The following is a 25,147-nucleotide window of genomic DNA, read 5'->3' on the forward strand; positions in this document are numbered from 1 at the left end:
AGGTTTTTTGTTTTGTTTTGTTTTGTTTTTTAATGTTGTTCTCCCCCACACCTCTCTCTCCTGCAGAAGTTTGTCCTTTTATCAGGGAATACAACATTTTTGGAATTTCCATCTATTTATTTAGCTGAACTATTTTGAGTTTGTATCTCAGGTGAGTGATTTTCAATGTGAGGTAATTTTTAGGAATTGGCATTTATAGGCAAATTGATTATTTTCAAGTAGTATTTTTTTTTCCTTTTTGAATCTGTTTAATGGATTCCATTTCTTTTCTATGTTGGGTACTCATGGTTTCCATCATTTTCTTAAATTCCTCTTTTTTTTCCCCAATGAAGTTTATTGGTACATTTAAAGCAAACAGTACAGTTACATTTATCATTGGAATCTTGTACCTTTACATGATAGTAGTAGTATTTTAAATTGTATAAATTTATTCAGTTAAGTGATATAAAGGGATTATAAATTATGTATTACAATTTCTAATTTTAGCAGGGATTATTGTTTTCTTTGTATGAAATAAATTTGGCAGAGCTTCATTTTAGAAAATAACTAACTTGCTTTTTTCACAAAAATCTTATAATCTTCCTTCAGTGATTTAATAATATATTAAAGAAGCCTCTTACACTGTCTTGTTACTAAGACTTAATTTCCTCCACCCAGGTTATCTGGTTCAAAATTAATTACTATCATGAGACATTAAGACACATGACTCTGAAGTACAGACAAAGAAACAGTGGTCAAGCAGTCTTTCATGTCTCTTGTTAAGAAAATTTAATAATTTTACAGTGAAGTTAAAAGAGGGAGAAAAAAATGAGACATTTGATTTTTTTAAAAAGAAACAGGACCAGGACTCATCATATAATAAAAAAGGGATGAATAAGCTGTTTTTAATATAAAAACATTAGTCTTTATATCTAAAAGAAAAATTACTTTGAATATGTTTAGACTATACAGAATAGGCCTTCCCTTTCACTTGTTTATTCATAAGATAAACATTTTCATCTAAACAAAAGCATTTCAATGTATATATTTATATTAAATACATAGAATGCTAGGTTTCATTGTGGCATTGTCATATATGCGTATAATATAATTTGATGGTATCCACACACATACTTTCTTCCCTCACCCACCCTTCTTCTTATTTCCTATATTCAGAAAAGCATTTTTGTGGATCTGATTATAAACTATTCATTACCAAAAAAGTAATATCTAAATTTATAACATTGAAAATGAATGTTCTTTAATAATCATAACTTCAGTAAAATAGTTTGATATTTTCAGAATTTTGTGTACAACTATATTATACATTATATTAATTTTGTGACATGCTTTATAATTATTTGTAGGCACTTTTTTATAAGTACATACATCTTTATCATTCTGTTTAATTACTGTAATTCATGGAGAATGGGTCATAAATTACTTGCCTTAATTTTCTATTTAAAGACATTTAGTTTATATGTATATATGTGACATTCTTGTTTAGTTATTACAATTGGATACATTTTTATGTGAAATTTTTAAGTGATATGTGCACATTTATGATGTTACTTTACACCTGTAAAGGTAGAAACATTACTAAGAACAATCAAATTTTTAAAAAATCACTCAGATTTTTAAATATTTCATACTGTGTATCTTTTCTAGTGAAATAATATTTTTCATTTTATATTTTTATATTCATTTTATAAGTTAAATTACTTGGTTAAAAAAATCAATATCTGACTTTGGTGTTGTATACTTGTTCTGATCTTTGTTATGCCACTTACTGTCCATTTATTCTTACCAAGTTATTTATTTAATGTATTTAAGAGAAAAGAAAACATTTTAGTTTTGTGATCTTGTCACAAATTATCTCATTTGGGGTTGGCATATTTAGTGAAGTAGCATATCACATTTCCCTTGTTGCTTTAAAATGTTAAGGTGTAGATGTGTACAAGAAAAAAGGTATATTGGATGTAGTTTATAGTAGTTCAGCTTCATCCGCTGCAGTGTAAGTTTTTGAGGACAGAGAGGTCTTCTCAGCCTGACTTGATTGGGCAATCTTCAGCAAATGTTGAACAGTTGGGTAGCATACATTTTAGATAACAGCAGGATACATTTAAGGCTTACCTTTAATATCAGATCTGGCCCTCAGGATAAAGTCATAGAAACTTGGATAAGGTCATAGGTCTAATGTCATAGGTATTGGACATAGGAGGAAGACCAGCTGTTTTCTTCCATCTTTGAACTTTTAATCCAGAAGCCTTTATGAACTAGGATGTTAAGACCTAGAAAGATAATGTTGCAGAAAATACTAAATGAGAAAAATGTATGATTTAAAATAATTTGGAAAGCCATCAGAGGAGTTATCAATATAACCTTTTGTCTCTGGAGTGTAGAATTCTAAGTATAATAAAAACATTTAAATATGAGTTAATTGTATAATACTTGAGAGCTTCTTAATTGTGTTTCTCTACCTAACCAGGCACTTTTTTAGTTTTTCAATTTATAACATGATCAGTTGTATTTTTGTATGTGTCTCTTTTTTCTTTTTACATAGGAACCGTCCTTATGTTTCAAAAAGACTAGAAACCTTTAATGAAAATCTTATTAATCCTTATTTTCTTTCTACCCAGGTCTCTAGCCTCCTTCATTAATAACAACTGTGTTGAAATTTATGTCTTCTTCTGGTGTTTCAACCAAATATAAATTATTATCTGTTCTCCACACCTCCAACTTTGTACAGTGAAATAGCATCTTATAATGCTGATGTATATATTACACTTATTTCTCTATGACCAGTATATCTGATATTCAGTCTTTTATTATTTGTAGTAGAGTATTACTTTTCTGAAAACAATTAAGAGATCACCTGGATTTCTGGAGGATAAGAATTAGAGAAAGAAATGTGTCCTGCTCCTGTGAAATGTTAAGCAGTCTGTTACGTGGATGTTTTTCTAGCAATAATGTGACAAGACCAAGATAGACCTAAAGGGCTGGATCCACAACATTAGGATGAGCATTAACAAAGGGAATTCCACACAGAAAAAGTTTCTTCTGTTTGTAAATTTATTCCCTTCTGATTTTATTTTATTTGTTAAAAAAATTTATTTTTAATTTTTTTTGGGGGGGTACTGGGGATTGAGGCCTTCTGATTTTAATGTGATGTTTTTAAGTATGGTTGTATTTTAGTGTAGCTATAATTTTGTAGTGATTCTTTTTTTTTTGATGTTTCCTTTTTTGTTTGTATGAGGCATTGAACCCAGAATAACTGAGCTATATCCTCAGCATCCCCAGCGGAATATTTTTCACTTAATGTATATTTTTTTTAATCCCTTATGGTTTCATATTCTTCTTGATTATTTTGAATAAATTCATAGTATTACATTGAGTATATCATAATTTATATGATTGTTCCTATAATTTTAGAAATCATATGGTAATTAGGAAAGTTGAAAGCTTGGCCGTATGACTTGCAATGCTGATTTTTTACATGTCGACCTCTCAAAAAAATCTTTAAAATTTTTATCTACATAATTATTTTATATTTATATTAAAATGTTGAAATAATTTTCACTTAAATCATGAATTTTTGCAGTAAAATAATCAATACATTAAATTTATCTGGCAGTTCAGTTAAATGCTTATAGAATAAACATTCTTTAAATAAGTGAGCTGTATTACATTGAACTGAAAATGATTTATTCCACAAACAAGTCTTTGATTTTTATTGGACAACCTAGTTTTCATTCAATTTTTAAAAGCAGTTATAAAATTAGATTAAATAAATTTTAAAAGCCACATTGCTTTCAAGAATGAAATTTATACAAGGCTTATTAAATTATGTTCAGCCACAAAACTACTCTGATAATTTGGATGATTGAAGTTTAGTCTTGTGACTACTTACAACTTCTACACTCTTACCTAGAGTACTACATTAAGAAATCTACTGATCAAAAAAGAAAAAAAAAAGAAAAACATCTATTGATCATAAGTGCAGCTGTATAAAGAGTAATAATAAAAAAGACTTCTGAAAGCCAGAAATGGAGGTCAAAATTCTTATATAAAGAATTTATACCCTTTATTCCTAGAAGAATGTACTAAACAGTTATCTAGTATCTGTTAACTTATTTTAGATGGAATTTAGAAAGACTGTTAGATTCCAACCCTTCAACTTTTCGATCTGTTACTAGTGTATACTTTTGGAAAGGTTACTGTACCTTTCTGAAAAAGAGTTTTAATAAAATCCTTCATCCTTCTAGTGACCTCCTAATTTAGATGTAATTGCCTGTTTCAGATTTCTGATTTAATATATAATAGACACTCAGTATTTATTTTTCTTTCTGTTCCCCTTCTTAATCTTCCTCATGTCAATACAGTTGCGGTCCATCTACTCAGGAAAAAAGTCACATTCGATTTATTCATTTTTCTACCTTCTTAACATTTAAATTCAGTGATGTACTTCAAAGATGCAAGCTGTAATCTTCCTCTGTTTCTGCTGATGTCACTCTAATGCAGACCACTGTCATCCTTCACCTGTACTGCTACCCTAGTTTTCTGTCACTCACCAGTCTGCCTTTCTCATACTAGCCAAATACAGCTTTAAAAACATGAATCATAGTATGTTATTCTTTTCACCTAAATCTCTTCTGAGTTTTATTTTATTGAATAAATATTGAAGCTCAGATTATGAGCAACAATTTCATACAATAACATGTTCCCACTCCTTTCACCGTCTCATGTCTGACCACTGTCATTCAACCAGCTTAATCTCAGATCAGGTGCTTGCAAATTTTTTCATGGCCCGCATCTTGTCATTTTAATTAGCATTTGGAAGCAATAATTGTTAACTTCATTTAGATGTTAGTATATGTATGAAATTAAATAAAATAGTGAATAATATTCTATATAGTTTAAAATTTGAGTAAAAAAAAAGTTTGATGTAACCACATTCTTACTCGTTAATGTTTTGCTTTAAAGCAAATTTGTATAATTTGAATACTATTCAAATACAAGAAATTTCTTATGCTTAATGAAGTTTACCTTAATTATTTCATCTTCCAATAGCTTACAACATAATTTGAAGTTTACTGAGCCTGCTAGTGATTTTTGAAATAGTATTGTACAGTTGCTATCTGAGCAGTTTCTTTTATTTTTGCCAACTTTATCGATGAAGTTTTCCTTATTCATCTCCCTTCATTCAAAATTTGAAACAAAAGAAGAAATTTAGGGGGACAGGTGCAGAAATGAGGGAATTGAAGTTATTACAAATTTGAAAATTTTCTTTGTAAATTTATTTTCTCTTCAAGCTGTTTTGTTAATAGTAATATGTCTTAGTTACTTTCTTCTTGCTGAGACAGAATACTCGACACCCATAAATTAAAGAAGAGATTTATTTGGGCTCACAATTTGTAGAGCTTCAGGTCTGCAGTAGACTGACTTCAGGGCAGCATGGCAAGGCAGAGGAGAGTTGTTCTTGTGGTAGCAGAACCAGAGTGCCAGAGAAGGGAGGATCAGCAAGGAGGAGATAAACCCTGCAGGCCACCTCTGTTGACTCACCTCTTTGGAGCAGATCCCACCTCCTAACAGCAAGTCAACTATAAATTTATCAGTGGACTAATCCATAGATGATTATCACAGACCCATTTTGCAATCACTGTCAAAAAGACCTACTATGAGCAAATGAGACTTTCTGGGGAGGGCATCCATATATGAATCATAACAACATGCATGTTATAAGAATTCTTTTGACATGACATTTTGAAATGAAGTTAGAGACATTGAGTGGTAAAATGAAGCATCATACAGTATTATTGTAAATCCCAGCCACAATGTCTTAGCAGTGTAAACACAGATGAAATATTTATATTCTTTGCATCTCAGTTTCTTCTGATAAATTCCTTCAGTTAATCTTTATGGAAAAAAGTCTTTAAAGATTTGTAAACAGGTCTCTGCAGTTTATTTTTGGTTTTTATATGTCTTTTTTAAAAGTAGTTCATGTTTACAGCAAATAATTGATTACATTGATTGTGAGGAATTGGTCTTCTACATAATATCTTAATTCTTTTTTTAAATCCCCTTCCCCAGAACTCCTTTCCTACCTTCCTTGATCTTCAGCTTCCTTTCCTTTTTGTGAAAGCTCAATCTCCCTGTTTCCTCATGTCTTTTATTTTGCTCTTTATTTATATTTTGAGGTTCCCATATAAGAGAAATCCTAAAATATTTAAGCTTGTGTGTCTGATGTATGTCACTTATCATTATGGTCTCAAGGTGCATCCCTTTTCCTACAGATGATTTATATTTGTCTTTTATTGTGGCAGAGCATTACTCCATTGTGTGTAAATACAGTAAATTTTCCTTATTCATTCAACTGTTGATGGACATGCCACTTTTGAATATTAGCTATTGTGAGGTGTGCTGCCAAAATACATGTATTGCGTGTGTCATTGTAATGTGCTATCTTTAACTCTTTGGGGAAGATATCTAGAAGTAAAATATCTGGGTCAAATGGAATTTCTAGTTTTAGTTTTTTGAGAAATCTCCACATTAGTTTCCATAGTGATTGCACTAGCTTATATTCCCACCAACAACGTAGAAAAGGCCCCTTCCCACACCTCACCAACTTTTTAAATCTTTTTTTTGGGGGGGGAGTGGGAATTGAACTCAGGAACTTGTGCTTGCTAAGCAGGTGTAGTGCCACTGAGCTAAATCTCCAGCCCCTACCAACTTTTATTATTACTTGATTTCTTTATGATAGCCATTCTTTCTGGAGTAAGATGTAATCTCGGTGTTTGAATTTGCGTTTCTCTAATGTCTAATGCCTGGATGTTGAACTTTTTAAATGTTCTATCTGTACTTTTTTTCTGAGAAATGTCTATTCAGCTGCTCATTTTTTTGGTTGGATCTTTTGTTTTGAAGAGTCTAATTTTTTAGTTCTTCATATATTCTATCTATTTGTCTGAGAGATAGTGGGCAATAATTTTTCCCATTCTGTAAGTAATGCCTTCATTCTAATGGTAGTTTCATTTGCTGTGCAGAAGCTTTTAAATTTAATATATTCCCCATTTGTTAATTCTTGATGTTATTTCTTTTGCAATTGTGCTTCTGTTCAGAAATACCTTGCATAAGCCTATGACTCCAAGAGTTTTTCTTGTTTTATCATCTAGCAGGTAACATTCAGATTTTTGATCCGTTTTGATTTTGCTTTAATACATGGAGAGAGATATGAGCATAGATTCATTGTACATGTAGATAGCCAATTTTTGCAGCAACATTTGTTAAATCATCCATTGATGCACCTGCTTTTTTGCCAGTAACATACTGTTTTTATCAGTGTAGCTTTGTCATATAACTTGAAATCTGGGATTGTGATACCACCTGCTTTGTTCTTGTTGCCCAAAATTGCTTTTGCAATTCTGAGTTTCTTTTGGTTCCATATAAATCTTAGTATTTTTTTCTCTTCGGTGAAGAATGCTGTTGGTGTTTTGATTGAGATTGCATGAAATCTATATATTGGTTTTAGAAGTATGGTCACTTTGACAGTAATGATTCTGTTTATCCAGGAACAAGGCTTATCTTTCCATTTTCTGATATCTTCAGTCTCCTTTTACAGGGCACTGTAGCTTTTGTTGTAGAAATCTTTCACTTTTTTGATTAAATTTACTTCTAAGTATTTGATTTTTTAATGATATTTTGAATATTACTGTCTTCCTAATTTTTCTCTGTATGAGTGCATTATTGATATACATGAGTGCTATTGATTTTTGTGTCTTGACTTTGTATCCTACTACCTTGCTGAATTTGGTTATTAATTTTTTGAATCTTTGGGTGAAGCTTTTTGAGTCTCATGTAGAGAATCATGTCATCTGCAACTAATGATAATTTGACTTATACTTTCCTGTATATATCCCTTAATTTATTTCTCTTTCCTAATTCCTTTGGCTAATTTTTGAATATTATAATAAAAAGGAATGATGATAGTGGAAATCCTTGTCTTGTTTCTTATTCTGAGGGGGAAAGCTTTCAGTTTTTCCCCATTTAATATGTATGGTGTCAGTATGCCAAAATGGCCTTTATCAAATTAAGATAAGGTACTTCTGTATCTATTTTCTTCAGGATTTTTATCATGAATGGATGTTGGATTTTGTCGAAGGCTTTTGTTTTGCATGTATTAAGAATGATCATGTAAGTTTTATCCTTGCTTCTTATCAGCTTCCTTTCTTTATTAAACTCTCACTTTAATCTGTATCTTCTTTCTTTCTCAATATTGTTTCTAAAGTTCTGAAATTTTCCCCATGGGGAAATTTAAAATAACTTTGTATTTTAAATGAGGTTAGAATATTATTTTTCCCCCTTAAATGAGACATGAAATAGTAACTTTCTCACCACTACATTCCCAGAAGCTGAAGTAGTCCTTGGTTTATGGTAGATGTTCATTTAATAATTTGTTGAAAGAGTGAAAGCAAGGCCACACTAGTTTGCCATACATGGCTCTGTAACCTGGTCTTGGCAAGCTTTCCTTTGTCAGTCCTTCCTCCTCACTTTCCTCTCCTATCTTCACCTTACTGCTTACTTTTCACTAGTTAGAAGTGTGTACTAAGTGGCATTTATGGTTACTCCCCTTTCCCCCAGATACCTCACCACACAGTTCATGTCTTTATTATAGAAACTAAACTGATGTAATGGAATTTCAAATGCCTTTTTCCCATTTAAAGCTCATTAATCTATTTCAAGGATATTAAATTTTTTATAGAAATGGATATTTATATTGCCAGAAGTTTTTAGTATAATATTATTGATACATTAAGCCAGTGATAGTGAGCCTTTTAGATCTTCAAAGAGCTCACTGTGGCGCATGTGCCTTACATTAGTCTCCACTGTTGTAAGCAATAAATGATAATTGAATTGAGTAGTATATTATAAACCTCTGTTTATGTAATGAGTATCATTGGTTAGCATATTTTTCTGACACTTTATTCTTTAACCTTCAAGAACAGTAATCTTATTCCAAGTTAAATACAGATTTTTTTTTTTTGCTGAATTGCTACAGATTTTGATTGAATTTAATTTACTATTTTTGGAAGGTATTATATAAGTAGTAAATGTATTTTAAGACTTTTCCCTTTAAATCATTTAAAGATTTTGCCAGTAGTCAACATAAAGTTCAATAAAAAGTTATTTTAGCAGCTCATTATGTTCCTGACAATTTGTTAGTTCTTAGTATAATACAAAAGGTAATAAAACAGAATTCCTTGGTTTCAATCAGATGGTCCAGATGTACATATAAAGAAATCATTTTAATATTTGTGGTTGAAGGTCATAATGGTAATACACGAGGAGGAATGTTTGAATGTGTAGCTGCCAAGAGAGATGGAGGTTCCTTAAATCTTTTGGAATACAGAGAAGTATAAATAAGTAAATATAAATAAGTAAATATATACCTACTTATGTAGGTAATTGGAGAGGTTTTCAAGATTGGGAAAGGTTTACTAGGTAGGGCAAAGACACAAAAACAATGTTCAAAGAATACTGTGGTGTATGTAGTTGGTGACAGTGGGAGATAAATAACAACAGGGGCTTACATTGTGGGGAGCCCTGTCTACTGTGTATTCTGTGTCTTGAAGGCTTTAAGCTAGAATGTCACATGATCATATTTGAAATTTGTTTTGTGGACTCCGTTTCATCTCTTTTGACATGAATCTATAAAGACTCTTTGGAAATTGCAAGTCATTTACAGCATTATTTTAGTGAACCTTAAATAAAAGCAAACATTTCATATAACCATAGTGGTAACAATAATTTATTTCAACATATTTAAACAAGTCTCCTATCTTGTAAACATTTTCTAATTAAACACTTATTCTGAAGGTACAGCATGTGACTTCAAATCCTAGCTTCATCATTTACAGCTTTGTGAATTTACAAGCCTTTTGAAGATTGAGTTTCTTTATGTATAAAATAGTTTGGTATGGTCATTAGAAATAATTAAGATAATTCATGTAAAAGAGGCATACCCTATGTTCAGCCTATAGTTAGCATTCATTATTGGTTAGCTAATATTATTAATCTTTATAATTTCCTTGTGTGATGTTAGTAACTTTATCTTGTAGTTGAAGAAACAGAATTTAGAAATCTTTTGTCTCTTTAATATTATATTGCAAATATTAGTAAGGCCATATTTTACCCTGTCCCCAAGATCCATATCCTGAAAAGTCTACTGTACTGCTCTTCCAGTGCTGAATGCTCAATATACATATATTGATGAAAAAATCAGTTTAATTTGTCTACCTATAAGTTTCTAGGCCCAATAGATATCACACTGATATATTCTGTCTTTTGTAAAAATGAAAGCATAAATGGATATAGTGTTTCTTTTGTTTTTTATATTTTTTAAAAATAGACTTACTAGGATATAATTGTTATATTATGAATATATTTTTATTTTATACATATTCGCAATACATGATGTTTACATTCATCTTAGGTAATAGATGCAGGTATATCTTAGTTATGTTTTTCATTGCTGAGACAAAATACCCAATACCCAAAGTTAAAGGGAGAAATATTTAGGTCATAGTTTGTAAAGATTTTAGTTTATGATTGGCTGGCTCCAAGGCAGGGTGGCATGACAGGAATTGCAAAGGAGAAACAGTTCATGGCAGACAGAAGGTAGCAAAGCAAGAAATCAAGGAAACAAAGGGCCTAAGTAGCTTTTTTCTGCCCCTTATGTATTCTGTCTAAGCTGCTGGTATTAAGGCAGTGCCAAACCAATCACTGAAGTGATTGAGTAATCAACCACCCTTAATCCTAACACCCTTAATCATAGCATTGCACCATGAATCAGTCACATACTCTAGATTCAGCCACCTCTGAAAAAGCTCCACCCATGACTGCATGAGGCTTTGCGGGGGGCATCTAGACACAAGCCATAATAAGGCACTTAACATAACTTGATCTTTTTATTCCCCTTCCCCTCTCTACCCATTCACTTTTCTTTCTCTAGCCCTTTCCCCATTTTCCTTACTGTTATTTTTAGTTTATGTTTGTGATATGTATTGACTACATTCATTGTGAGTAGTTGACACTTGTACTTGACTTATCTTAAATCTTTTCTTGTCCCTTCCCTACTCAGTCTTATGGTCCCCTTCTATTTGGTTGCTTTTGTTTTTTTGCTCTTCATTTACTTTGGATTACTGAAATGAGAGAAAGCATATGGAATTTCAGCTTATGTCTGATTTATTTCACTTAACATTTTCAAGGCATATCCATTTTCCTACAAATATCTCAAATTTATCATTTATGGTCATGTAATATTCTGTTATGTATAGATTCCACATTTTCTTTGCTCTCTTGTCTGTTGATAGACATAAAGACTGCTTCCAAGATTTAGCTATTATTAATTGTGCTACTATAAAAATTGATATGCATGTATTGCTGTAATATGATAAATTTAGCTCTTTTTTGGCAGGTACCTAAAAGGGAAATAACTGGGTCAAACATTTCTAATTTTAGTTTTTTGAGAAGACTCCATTCTGATTTCCATAATGGTTGTACTAATTTACATTCCCATCAACAATATAGAAAGATTCTTTTTTCACTGCAGCCAAACCAGCATTTGTTATTGTTTGATTTATTGGGGATTGCCATATTTTGTGGAGTAAGATGAAATCTTAGGTTTTTTTTTTAGCTTGCATTTCTCTAATGACTAGTAGTGTTGAACATGTTTTTCATATGTTTATTGGCCATTTGTACCTTTTTTGAGATGTGTGTATTCATTTTACTTGGCCATTTATTTTTTTATTTATTTTTTGGTACCAGGGTTCGAACTCAGGTCCTTGTGCTTGTGAGGCAGGTGCCGGAACCACTGAGCCAAATCCCCAATCCTACTTGCCCATTTTTTTATTGGTTCTTTTATTTTCTGGCCCTAATGTTTTTGAGTTCTTTATATATATATGAGATATCAGTCCTCTGAGGAATAGTTGGCCAAAATGTCTTTATGTTCTGTAAGTTGTCATTTCACACCATTATTTCCTTTTGCAGCTTTTTAATTTGATATAATTCTATTTGTTCACTTATCCTTTTATTTCTTATACAGTTAGTATCTTCTTGAAAAAATGCTTGCCTACTCCTATGACTTCAAGAGTTTTATCTATTTTATCTTCCAATAGGTTAACTCTTTTCTGACGATTTAGATCTTTAGTCCATTTTGATTTTAGTCTAGTACATAGTTTAGTCCAGTTTCAACCTTCTGCATTTACATAGCTAGTGTTCCCAGCATCATTTGTAAAAAAGACTATCTCCCCTACAACGTATATCTTTGGCTCATTTGCCAAGGATAAGATAGCTGAATGTGTCTGGAGTTGTTCCTATATTCTCTTTTGTTCCATTGATCCACGTGTCTTTTTTTTTGTGTCAGTACCATGCTGTTTTTATCACTGTTGCTTTCTAATACAATGTGAAATCATGAATTGTGATGCCTCCAGCTTTGCTCTTGTTGCCTACTTTGCTTTTATTGCCCCAGACTGCTTTTGCTCTCTTCTGAGATCATACGAAGTTTAGGAGTGTTTTCTCTAGTTCTTTGGAGTGTGCTGTTGGTATTGTGATTGAAATTGCATGAAATCTCTATCCATTTTGGAAGTATGACTGTTTTGACACTACTGGTTTTGCCTATCCAGGAACAGAGGATATCTTTCCATTTTCTGAAGTCTTCTTCAATCTTCTTTTTGAGAATACTGCAATTTTTATTGTAGAGCTTTTTTTCTTATTTGGTTAGGTTAATTTCTAACAATTTAATTTTTTGATGTTATTGTGAGAGTTTTTTTTAAATTTCTCAGCAAGTTCACTATTAGTGTATAGGAATACTGTTACTTTTTGTGTGTGGATTTTGTATCCTGATACATGGCTGAATTTCATTATTAATTTTAGCAGTGTTTTGATGAATTCTTTTGTGATATCTATGTAGAGGATCGTGTCATCTACAAATAATAATTTTGACTTTTTTTCTTATACACATCCCTTTTATATTTTTCTTGCCTAATTGAAATGTCTAATCTTTTGATCCCTTCTGTCCTGAACAGAAGGTTGGTAGTGGACATTGTTGTATTATTCTAGATTTTAGAGGGAATACTTTCAATTTTTCCCCATGTAATATGATTTTGGCTGTTCGTTTGACATAAATGGCTTTTATCAGATTGAGATGTTCCTCCTAAACCTATTTCCTTCAGATTTTTTTTTCATTGTGAGTAAGTTTTGGGTTTTGTCAAAAGATTTTTTTACATCTCTTGATATAACCTTGTGGGTTTTGTCCCTGCTTCTTTTTATGTAGTGTATGACGTTTGTTGACTTCTATATGTTGAAACATCTGTGTAACTTGGGTGTGAAAGCTAATTGGTTGTGATGTATGACTCTTTTGATGATGTATTGCATTCTATTTGTCAGTATCTTTTTGAGGATATTTAAATCTATGGTCATTAAGGAGATTATCCTGTATTTTTTGTAGTTACGTCTTTATCTAGTTTGGGATCAGAGTGATGCCTGTTCCAGAAATGGGGTTGGTAGCACTGCTTTACTTTCAATTTCACTGAAGCGTTTGAGTCATATTGTTTATAACCTCTTTGAGGGTCTTGTAGGAATTTAGCAGTGAATCCATCAGTTTCTCAGGTTTTTGGTTTTTTGTTTGTTTGTTTGTTTTTGTTTGTTTTGGTAGGATCTTTTCTATATCAATGTCTCAATCTCAGTTGTTATTGGACTGTTCAGAAATTTTATGTCTTCTTGGTTTAGTTTAGTAATTTCTATGGATGATTCTAGGAGTCTGTTCATTTCTTCAAGATTTTCCAACATGTTGAAAAACAATTTTTCATAGTTACTATCTTCTGGATTTTGACAGTGTTGTGATTTTGCCTTTTTCATTTCTAATTGCATTGATGTGAGTCTTTTCTCTCTTTCTTTTGGTAAGTTTGGCTAAGGGGTTTTCTGTTTTCTTTATTCTTTTGAAGAACCAGCACTTCAATTTGTTATTTCTTTGAATTGTTTTGTCTTAATTTCATTAATTTCTGCTGATTTTTATGACTCCTCAAATTTGATTTGGATGTACATTGTTTTCAAGTATCTTGAGGATTATCATGAGATTTTGTATTTCAGCTTGCTCTGTTTTTCTAATTTGAGCATTGATTGCAAGAAGCTTCCCTCTTGGGACTGCTTTCATTGCATCTATAGATTCTGATGTGTTATACTGGCATTGTTTTGGATTACAAAAATTGTTTAATTTTTTCCTTGATTTCTTACTGTGACTTATTATATCAGGAGTGTTATTAAATTTCCAGGTGTTTATAAGTTTTTTGTGGTTTTTTTGTGATTGAGTTTTCCTTTCATTTCCTAATAGTCTGATAGTAATCTTGGGGTGATTTTAATACTATTTATTTAAGCATGCTTTATGGATTACAATATGCTGTATTTTGAAGGAAGTTTGCTGCTGAGAAGAATGTATATTATGTTGTAGCAAGGTATAACACTGTAGAAATGTGTTCAGTCCATTTGTTTAAAAGTGAGGTTTAGCACTGATATTTCTTCATTGACTTTTTGGGTTTTTTTAAATTTGTTTTTTGTGATAGTGCACAATTGAGGTCACCTACTTTGATAGTGTTGGTGTTTATTTCATCTTTTATGGCCAACAGTACTTACTTTATGATAATAGGTGCTCAAGTATTTGGTGCGTGTATCTTTACAAATGTTATCTCTTCCTCTTGGATTGTTCCTGTATCTAGTATATAGTGATCAATTTTGCCTGTTCTGTTCCGTTTTAGATTGAAATTTACTTTTCTGACAGTAAAATCATTACCCCTGTTTGCTTTCAAAGTCCTGATGCATAAAATACTGTTTTCCATTCTTTTAATTTTTAGTCTGTGAATATTTTTTTGTTTTAAATCAGTTTCTTGAGTGGGACAGACTGTTGAAATCCATTTTTTGTTTCAATCTACCAAGCTGTATCTTCTAACTGGGGAGTTGATGCATTAACATTGATTGTTATTGCTGAAAAGTGTTAATTTACTCCTCATACTGTGTTTTTTTCCATTGTTGACCTCTTTGTTGGTAGTCATTCCCTCCATCCATCCGTCCCTCTGTCCCTTTATTCCTTTTTCTGTCTGTCTAGCTAGCTAGCTGTTTTCCTTGATGTATTCATTCCATCTCAATTTTTGCTTTTATTGTTTTCATTGTCACTGTCTAGGATGTTATTGATTATTTTCTGGAGTACTAGTTTGATATTCTTGCCTGTCTTAAATTATTCTTTTTCATGGAATGTCCTTATTTCTCCTATTTCAAAAGGAACTATATTAAAAGCAGTAGTGTTAATCTGCATTGGAAATTCTTTGTTAACAGACCTTGAAATACTTTACTTTCTGTTGAAAGTACTGAGTTTTTCACTTTCTCAAGTCTAGTTCACCAATTTGTTCATGTCTGTTTCATTTCATTTTAGCAGCCCAATTTACCGCCATACATTTTTTCATGACATTTTTTATATCCTTTGAATAGCTGTAGCATCTTTAGTGATACCACACCTACCATTCCTTATAATGCTTATTTGCTCTTCCTTTTATTTCTGATCAGTGTGGCTTCAGTTATTTTGTTTTTGTTTTTGTTTTTTGTCATTAAATGATCACCCTTTCTGTTTTTTTGTTTCATTGATCTTTATTATTTCCTTTATTTTCTTTACTTTGGAATTGATTTTCTCTTTTTATTAATTTTTTTGTAGGTGAAGTAGTTCATTTCTTTGAATTTTTTATTTCTTATTATTAACAACATTGAAAATTTTCCTGAAATGTTACTTTAGCAACACACATAAATTCCGATATATTGGCCTTTTGTTTTTCTTCAATAAAGAATGGTCACAAGTCTAAACACAGAAGCCATGTGTGTTTCAGCTATACCTTATGTAATTTTATACAACATTTTGCATAATTTTCTGCATTAAAGTTTCATGATGTGGAATTTTCCACTTGTTTAGGGACTTAGATTTTTGGTGCATTTCAGATTTTTGAATTATGGATACTCCACCTGTATTTGAATACTTTCTGTTTAGTATATGTGATGCCAAAGCGAGCCCTGAATATTTTCTATTTAAAGATACCTGATTTCATTGTGACCTGAGAGGATACATTGTTTGATTCCTCCCCACACACACTTACTGAGAATTGTTTTCTGATTCAAGAATACAGTGTACTTGATAAATATTTCTAGGTCACTGAGAGAGAAATTTTTTTATCAGATGTTTTATTTTGGAGGGATCTAGTTTATTTGAGTTCTTTGTACATTTTATTCTAGATATTAGTCCTCTGTGTACATACTTTTGTCTAAATATAGTACCCAGCAAGAAATTGGACAAACTAGTCTTTTTTTTAACCAAAGAATATTTTTATTTAATGTTCTGGAGCAGTTCTTCACCTTATTATCATTTATAAAGATATATTAATGAATGCCTTTTATTCTTTTAAAGATAGGACAGTTGGCTTTTAAAGGAATGAGAAGACTCAATAGAATCCAGTCAATAGTGTTTGAGACTGCCTATACCACCAATGAGAACATGCTGATTTGTGCTCCTACTGGAGCTGGAAAGACCAATATTGCTATGCTTACCATCTTGCATGAAGTTCGCCAGCATTTTGAACAAGGTGTTATCAAAAAGAATGAATTTAAGGTAAGAGAAGCAGAAACTAGGCTATATTTTTTTTAATTTGAAGAAATTAAAATGAGCTTGTAGTTATGTGTCTACTATAAAATCTGTACGTCTCCATCATATTCATTGTACTTGAAGTCTTATAAAGAATGATTCTTGATTTACTTCATTGCTGTTAAAGGCAGTTGCTGTTTATGTTTGGAAAAACCTATCACTCTTGTGAAAATACATTTAACTCTGAAGCAGAACCAATTTACAAAGTGATAAGGCTTTGTAAACAAATTCCATTGCCCTTTAAATAGCTGCACACTTATCCATAAAAGATTAGTACTTTTCACATGTCACTATTAAGAGTTTTCACATTAAATAGGCAGAATCATATTTCACAATAAATTGTAACTTGTTTTGGCTTCTTTGAAGCAAATGACTTCTTAGCTTTTACTCGTTCATCAAGCTAGTGTTTTGTTCTGTTTTTTGTATAGATTGTATATGTTGCTCCAATGAAAGCCTTGGCAGCTGAAATGACAAATTACTTCAGCAAACGTCTAGAGCCACTGGGCATTGTTGTGAAAGAATTGACTGGTGATATGCAGTTATCAAAAAATGAAATACTGCGAACTCAGGTATATTGTTTACCTAGGTATCTTGTATAATGCTGTTCTTTTTTTTGATCCGGTACATATGAAAATTATTAAACAATTACATTTTAAGACACCGAAATATGTAGTATAATTAACTTTTCATTTGCAGCCCCATTTTAATTCTGCTCCACAAAAAGATTTTTTAAAATCATTGAATAGGACAAAATCACTTTATTTAAAGAGATCAAAAGATAGGAAAGTAATGTTAATTTAATAAAAAAGTAGCAAGTTTGCTGTCATTTTATATTGTGGGTTTCTCAGCCTTTTTCATTTGAGTACTTTTTAAAGTTTGAAAAGATACCCAAGATGAAGAGGAGTGAAGTCTTTGCTGAGTACCTCACTGAAGTGTTATTAGCTTTTATATTGTCAACAGCATTCCCTTACATAATGATATAACTAGAAACTTCTAAACTCTACGTTACAGTATATAATTCTGTCACATTAATACCAATAATATTACTACTCTACTTTAGTACTGGTACTCTACTGATATCTAGGTATATGACATCTGTATACCTAAAAAGGTTGTAGTGATACATGCCTATAATCCCAACACTTTGATAGGCTGAAGCAGGAGGATTGCAAGCTCAAATTCACCCTGGGTAATTTAGCCCCTTAATGAGACCCTGTTTCAAAGAAAAGAAGAGCTGGTGGTGTAGCTAAGTGCAAAGTGTCCCCCTCTCCCCCATAATATTTTTTTAAAATACTTTTGAATGTTAGTACAGTAAATAGATACTGCCAGGAACACTCTTAAGTACATTTCTAAGTACATAATCCAGCAACTAATAGATCAGTTCCTGGCACAGTAGGAAGCCTCGAAGAAGACCCGGTGGTAAAACTACAAGATCTATATGTACTTACTGATGATTTCTTTCAGCAATTGCAGACTGTTCTCCTTTTCTATACACTGTAGTTTCCCCATTCCCCTTGATCTACCTCGAGGGTGGTCCTAGGGTAGAAATGAGGCATCCCTGCCTACCACACTATCTGGTCACAGTTGTTTGTCCCTGTGATTGTTAAATATATTAAATGTCATCTGTGTTATGTAATTGCATTACTGGAGGTCAAAGATTTTTAGTGAAGATCAGATCTCTATCCAGTGGAGGTTAGCTAAAAGTAACTATCAGTGATCTGGCTCTAGTTATTATTAGTACCCATTTTGTTTGATGATTTAGTGATGTAGAGTACATTAATATTCAGTGTGTGTCACTATCTGACTTTTTTTAAGTGTAATTGACAAATGAGGTTACAGAAGGAAAATTATATGTCAGTAGAGCTATCAAAGTTTTAAGATGTATAGACTTTTTTATTATTCTATTTCCATTATACCAAAATATAAATCTTGCACTTATTTTGTGAGCATAAGAATTTTTAACTTTTGAAAATGATCAACCCTAAAGCAATCATTATTTCAATATCTTAAGCAAAAGAATTTAAAAAGTATAAGAGATTGTGTATTGTTTGGTTTGGGGCAAGGACAAAGACATAGATAATTCTAACATGCCTATTCCATACTCACATTTAGGAGTTAGTACTAGATGGAAGTTCTAAGCAGTGCCATAAACATTGCAATAGATGCTGAAATATAGAAGCATATTTAAAGGTGACTTGAGAGAAACTTTATTCCTCTTCTCCCTGTATTTGCTCTTCGTATAGGATTGACATTTCCAAAACCTTTAGGAAGTGTAATACAAATTACACTTCATGCAATGACTCCCATACCCTTATGGAAACAACAGCTTTTAAGCCTCTTCTTTTAGATATTTTGATCCTACTGTTGTTCACCTTTTCCTCTGATTTTGCTTGAAGAGAAGTATTTGAAGCAACATACACCTAGGAACATCATGTGTCGATTTGGAAATTTTGGAAGTTTTATGTATTTTTAGCATTATAAGAAGTTCTCTACTATCTACTATCTAGTAGCCTCTTTCACATTGTTTATTTACTTTGTGATTTAATGATAATTTCTTATTATAATAATGACTTAATTCTGGGGAATTTTTATTGACATATACTCTACATACAATAAATCCTCAGATTTTTAAGTATATAGTTAGATGAGCATTGGCAGATGTATTTATATTCATTAATTTTGATAATGAAGACAAATGATTTTTGTTAGCTTGAAAGGCTGTCTCGTCGCTTTTCTTTTTTAAGTTGAGTTTATTGGTGCATTTTAGGTATACAGTACAGTTACATTCATTATTGGGATCTTGTACCTTTACATGACAGGTCTTGGTTCTCATTATTTTCCCCTTGTCACTGCCCTCCCTTCACCCCCTCCTACCCTCCCACCTTTACAAACATTTAATTTCCATTTTTTTCATTTTCTCATATTTTTTCTTTTCTCTTACTACCTTTCCCCTACCCTTCCCACTTTCCCTATGCCTTTAGCTCTTTTCTACCTATTTCACATTGTCAATTATCTCATTAGGATCTTATGTACTATTATAGTTTTTCACACCAGAGAAACTATTCAGTATTTACATCTGTGACTTACTTATTTCACTTAGGGGTATATCCTCAATATGTATCCATTTTCCTACGAATGAATCTAATTTCTTATTCTTTATGACTGAGTAGTATTCCATTTTATAGAAAAACCACATCTTCTTTATCCAGTTTCCAATTGATGGGCAAAAGGGCTGTTTCTAAGTTTTAGCTCTTACAAACTGTGCTGCTATAAACATAGGTGCGCATATATCACTGTGATATGATTCTTTTAATTATTTTGGAAAGCTACCCAGCAGAGGGATAGCTAGGTCAAATGGAACCTCTAGTCCCAGCTCTTTGAGGTATCTCCATATTGATTTCCATAGTGGTTGCACCAGTCTGCACTCCTACCAAAAATGGAGAAGTGTTCCTTTCTCCCCACAACCCACCAACATTTGTTATTGTGTGATTTCTTGATAGCAGCCATTCTTTGTGGGGTGAGGTGGAATCTCAGTGTTGTTTTCATCTGCATCTCTCAAATGACCAGTGGTGGAATATTTTTTCTTATATATTTACTTGCTGCTTTTACTTCTTTGTCTGATAAATGTCTGTCCACTTCAGATGCCCATTTTTGAATTAGGTCTTTATATTTGGGGCGGCTGATTATTTGGAGTTCTTCATATATTCTAGATAATAGTCCTTTGTCTTAGGATCAACTGGTAAAAATGTTTTCCCACATTGTAGGTTGTCTCTTAGTTCTGTTGACGGTTTCTTTTGCAGTGCAGAAGCTTTTTAATAAGGTGAGTTCCCAGTTGTTGATTCTATCTGCTAGTTCCCGTGCTACTAAGGATTTGTTCATAAAGTCTTTTCCTATACCAATGTCTTCCAGAGTTCTGCCTAACTTATCTTCCAGCAAGTTTAGTGTTTCTGTTTTAATATTTAGATCTTTAATCCATTTGGATTTTAATTTAGTGCATGGTGAAAGATAAGGGTCTAGTTTTAATGTTTGGCAGGTTGAGATCCAGTTTTTCCAACACCATTTATTAAAGAGGCTATCTTTCCTTCACTGAGGATGGTCAGCTCCTTTGTCAAAGATGAGGTAGCTGAGTACATCTGCATTTGTTTCTGTGTCTTCCAGTCTGTTCCACTGATCCTCAGGTCTTTTTCTTTGCCAGTACCATGCTGTTCTTATCACAGTGGCTTTGTAGTGTAGTTTCAAATTATTACTCTCTGATGGTCCTCATTCCTTTACATTCCCTTACTCCTTGAGAGGCAAACATTGTTCTGATTTCTATCACCATTACTTAGATTTGCATGTACTGAAATTTCAAATAAATGGCATCATACATTATACCTTTCTTTATGATGACTTTTTTTGCTCAAAGAATAATGGCTTTTTTAAAAATCTCACAATTTTATTGATAAAATACTTACCAAAAATTGAAAAATGTAAAGGATACTTTAACAGATGCTCCTAAAACCACATTTTATTCTTTAACTGAAGCCTTCCTCCTGCCCCAGCCACCCAAGTAGCTAGCACTTCAGGTCACTTTCTCCTTTGTAGTTTTGATATTAAACTCTTGTCTGACTTACTTGTGCATTTAATCCTGTGTCTTAAATTTCTGAAAATTGTACTCAAATTAAATCTAAAAAGATCCAAAGCACCACTTTGCTCCATTGCTTAATAAGTTAATTTCCTAATACATTACTGAATTTGTAAATATTTAAAAATAATTATTTTATTAGCAATAAAGGGAGGAAGTGTATTTTTAAAATGTAGCTGCTCTTTTAAAAGTTATCTCAAGCTTATTCATTTTTACATCAAATTTTTATAATCTTATTCCAAATTTTTCTCAAAAATCAGTATTTCTATTTTATATTATTATAAATATAAAAATGTCTTTTTCCTTCATAATTTAATCAAGCTCTCCCTACAGACATTTTCATAATCTCTTAAAGTGTCTTTGAAATACAAGTATTTTTCTTGTCTGTTATGAAACAAATAAAAAATGATTAGAAAAATTTTAATAATCTCTTGAAATTTGAGTTAGATATCATTTAGCTTCTTAAAACATTCTAAATTTGGTCTTTTTTGTTCTTTTCATATAATCTATATACTTAATTGAATCATGTTTAAGATTTTCAGTGTGTACAGTAAAGGGAAAGGAGTTTTATAGATTTGCATGCCATAGCACAATATTATGTACAACTTCTAAATTCATGGACACATTAGCATTGAAGTTTTTCATGTTTTAGAACTAATATATGACTGACTTTAAGGCTAGCTTTTAAGAACAGCTAAGTATGTTTTGCAGAATATAGTTTCTTAAAACCATGTATTGGACTAAATGATAATTTTTGCCTGTCTGTCTAAAACAGGATTTTGCTGTGTTGTTTACACTGGCCTAAACACTACGTAGCCCAGGATGTCCTCAAACTTGTGGCAATCCTCTTGCCTCAGCCTCCTAAGTGCTGGGATTATAGGCATGTAATGTCAATAGATGATTTTTTAATAGTGTAATTTTTCACTTTCACAAATTCTCTTAAAGGCATACATATTAAATGACAGTTAACAAATTATTCAAAATAATATTTTCGGAATTGGAAAACTTTAAAATATATGAGACTGAAGTAAGATATCTTATACAAAGAAGTAAATTTTGCATCCTGGTATGTATAAAAAGTTCTACGAAAAATGAATAAAAGATAGTTTATTTCCATTTTATTGCTTCTGAGTATAACCTTAAAAGTTTTCTGTAAATGATAAGTTTGTCTTGGACATTCTTGTCTCACTGCTAGTGTAAGTCCACTATGTCTTTCTGCTTTAGTCTCTCTGCAACTCATGTTTTTATAAGGTTTCATTGGTTTGCTCATTCCCATTGCTATGAAGCAGGAGCTCTTTAAATATGGTCTGAAGTTTGAAATCTTTTGAGATAATCAAAGAGGTTTTAAATGTTAAAACTGAATTCTATATTAGTATCACAATGTTCCTATTACTCTTACTCTCTTTCAAGTGTGTATTAGCGGACCCCACCATGTAGCGAAAGCACAGGTTGCTGGCAGAATGAATGCTCTGTATGCTTGGGTCATAAAAATAATACCAAGGAATCCTAGATCTAAAATGTCTCAAGAACCCTACTACATATGAAAGCTCCTCATAGATGACACTGGATTCTCTTCAGATCCCACATCCAGCAATTTTTCTCCAAGCTGCTTCCTAATGTTAACTATAGCCATATCAATTTTGCTTTTTCTAAAATAATATTTCTCAAATAACATTCTAAAATGAGCATTGCTCTTTAATAACTTGCCTCATACATTTCTCTTTTTCACAGTATCTTCTATCCATTGACATTTTTTCAAAACATATTTCAATCTGTGTGAATATTTTATTTCCTTCTTGCGAGAGTCCTGTAGAACCATTCATTTATATTCATAAAATAATACCTAGTACACAAAGTGTGCTTTTGGAGCTGATGTTGTCTTAGAAATTTGGAAAAAAATTTGATTGCTCTTATATCCAACTATGGTACTAATTCTGATGAAAGAAGGTTTATGTGAAGACAAGAAAATAACACTTGAATTAAAGTTGTGAGCCTGTAACGATGCAGAATGCATAAATACACCCTCCCTTAGTCCTCGCATAAACCCTATTATGTTTGTCTTCAGTTTACGGATGCAGAAGTTAAAACCCACCAAGAATATCTTTATATTTTTATGTGTTTTTAAAAGATTGATGGACACCTGTTTTTTTTTTTTTCCTCATTTGCCATTTTGTAGATAATGCCTGTTTATAAAGGCAAGGCCCATGTGATTGGCCTCCATGGTAATTTATACACTGAGTCTCTCCTATCTTGTGCTTGCTCTTCATTTTCCTCCAGTATAACCCTAATACCACTGAAGCTAATTTTTGTAGAGATGAAGCTGTGTAATACCAACTTGTTCACCCTGCCCTTCTGTCTATTCTCGTAAGTTCTCACATATTAACAGGCAGTGCTGCTCTTGTGGCCTTAGAGATTGAGAAATTTGAGAGATAGCAAAGCCAAAATCATGCAAAACATGTGGGCATATACATAATTCACGTTTATTTTTGTAGTTTCAATTTTATCCTTTCTTCAGTTTTGTAATTTTTACTCTTTAGGGGTGTGTGTATGGACAGGAGGTGAGACAAGACTTCATTATGTAGCCCAGGCTTGTGTCAAACCTTGTAATCCCCTTGCCTCAGCCTCCAGAATGCTGAAATTAGAGGCATGCACCACTGACCCCTACTAAATTTTGTGATTTTTAGAGCTTTTAAATTATTTCTACTATATTTTTTGTGAAGTTTTCCAATAATTGATGCTGATTAAATTAATATAATCTTAAATTTTCCTTATCATTTTCCCCGTATCTTCTCAGTATAGTTTATTTTTAATTTAGATATGGAAAGGGAAATAAATCTCATTTTCAAATTTTTCTGTCATGCTACTCTGACCATATCATTTCCTTCCTTATAAAACTTTCATTGGTTTTTTTATTGCTTATTCAATTAAGTCCAACTACCTAGCTTGTTAAGAATCTTGTATAAATTAAGTATAATATGAGGTATGGTTTATTTTATAATTCACCAGGGACTGTCAGGTTTAGCAACAATTATGTTTTTATTGAGATTTAAATGTAAAATTTCCTTTTACAGCACAGCATCATATAAATCTGAGATTTATTTTCAGAAGGAAAAATATAGATAACAAATCATCTTTTAGATATTCAGCTAAAAAGCAGTTTTGTACAGCTTTAAAGATTTAAGTTTGTCATTTGTTGAAACATGCATCCTATTTTTCAACCTTATTTTCCATCTATTATTAATTTTAAATTTCTTTCTTCTAAATATACCTTTTGTGAATAGTTACTATCTTACAGTATTCACTGTGATTTTCAGTGGTCCCATTGAGCTGTGTTCCTTTGAACTTCAGTGAGAACACTGATTAAATACTTTAAAGATTTTTTCCTGTCTTGGAAGTAGCTCTTTATCAAAGCAGGACATTTGTTCTGAGTTCTGAAATGGTTCTTTTTCTCTTATATTTGTGTGTTTATTCTTTGTATGGGAGGGTTTTATGTGTGCAGCTTTGTTAAAATGGGTTATTTCAGGGGTTTTGTTTCTATTTTGGTTGGGGATGAAGCCTTATTCTTCAGATGTCATCGGACCAAGTGACAGCAAAGGGAAACCTAAATTCTGTCATACTGCACTGCTAAGGAGAGCTGCAGCAACCTTGGTTGAGAACATGTGTTAATTGTGCCTATGGATAAGCTCAGGACATGCTCAGTGTTGGTGCCACACTGCACTGTCCTCATTTGGTCTTTTTCTCAAGGGAAGTTTTCAGTCATATATATATATATATATATATATATATAATCAATAGATCATGTATATATACATACACAT

At 31.9% G+C, this 25,147-nt stretch overlaps 1 protein-coding gene across 5 annotated transcripts in view; it reads left to right on the plus strand.

Moving 5' to 3' along the window:
* Ascc3 (activating signal cointegrator 1 complex subunit 3) overlaps positions 1-25,147 on the plus strand; it is a 295,426-nt gene that overhangs the window by 65,503 nt on the left and 204,776 nt on the right. For all 5 annotated transcript variants that reach the window (XM_010607172.2, XM_010607175.2, XM_033763469.1 and 2 more), the window contains 2 exons: positions 16,472-16,672; positions 17,134-17,274. In XM_010607172.2, coding sequence (XP_010605474.1) covers positions 16,472-16,672; positions 17,134-17,274 — 342 coding nt within the window. The remainder of the gene's footprint in view (positions 1-16,471; positions 16,673-17,133; positions 17,275-25,147) is intronic.

The sequence above is a fragment of the Fukomys damarensis genome, unplaced genomic scaffold (genome assembly GCF_012274545.1).
Source record: "Fukomys damarensis isolate Sample0158 unplaced genomic scaffold, DMR_v1.0_HiC HiC_scaffold_14, whole genome shotgun sequence".
NCBI lineage: Eukaryota > Metazoa > Chordata > Mammalia > Rodentia > Bathyergidae > Fukomys > Fukomys damarensis.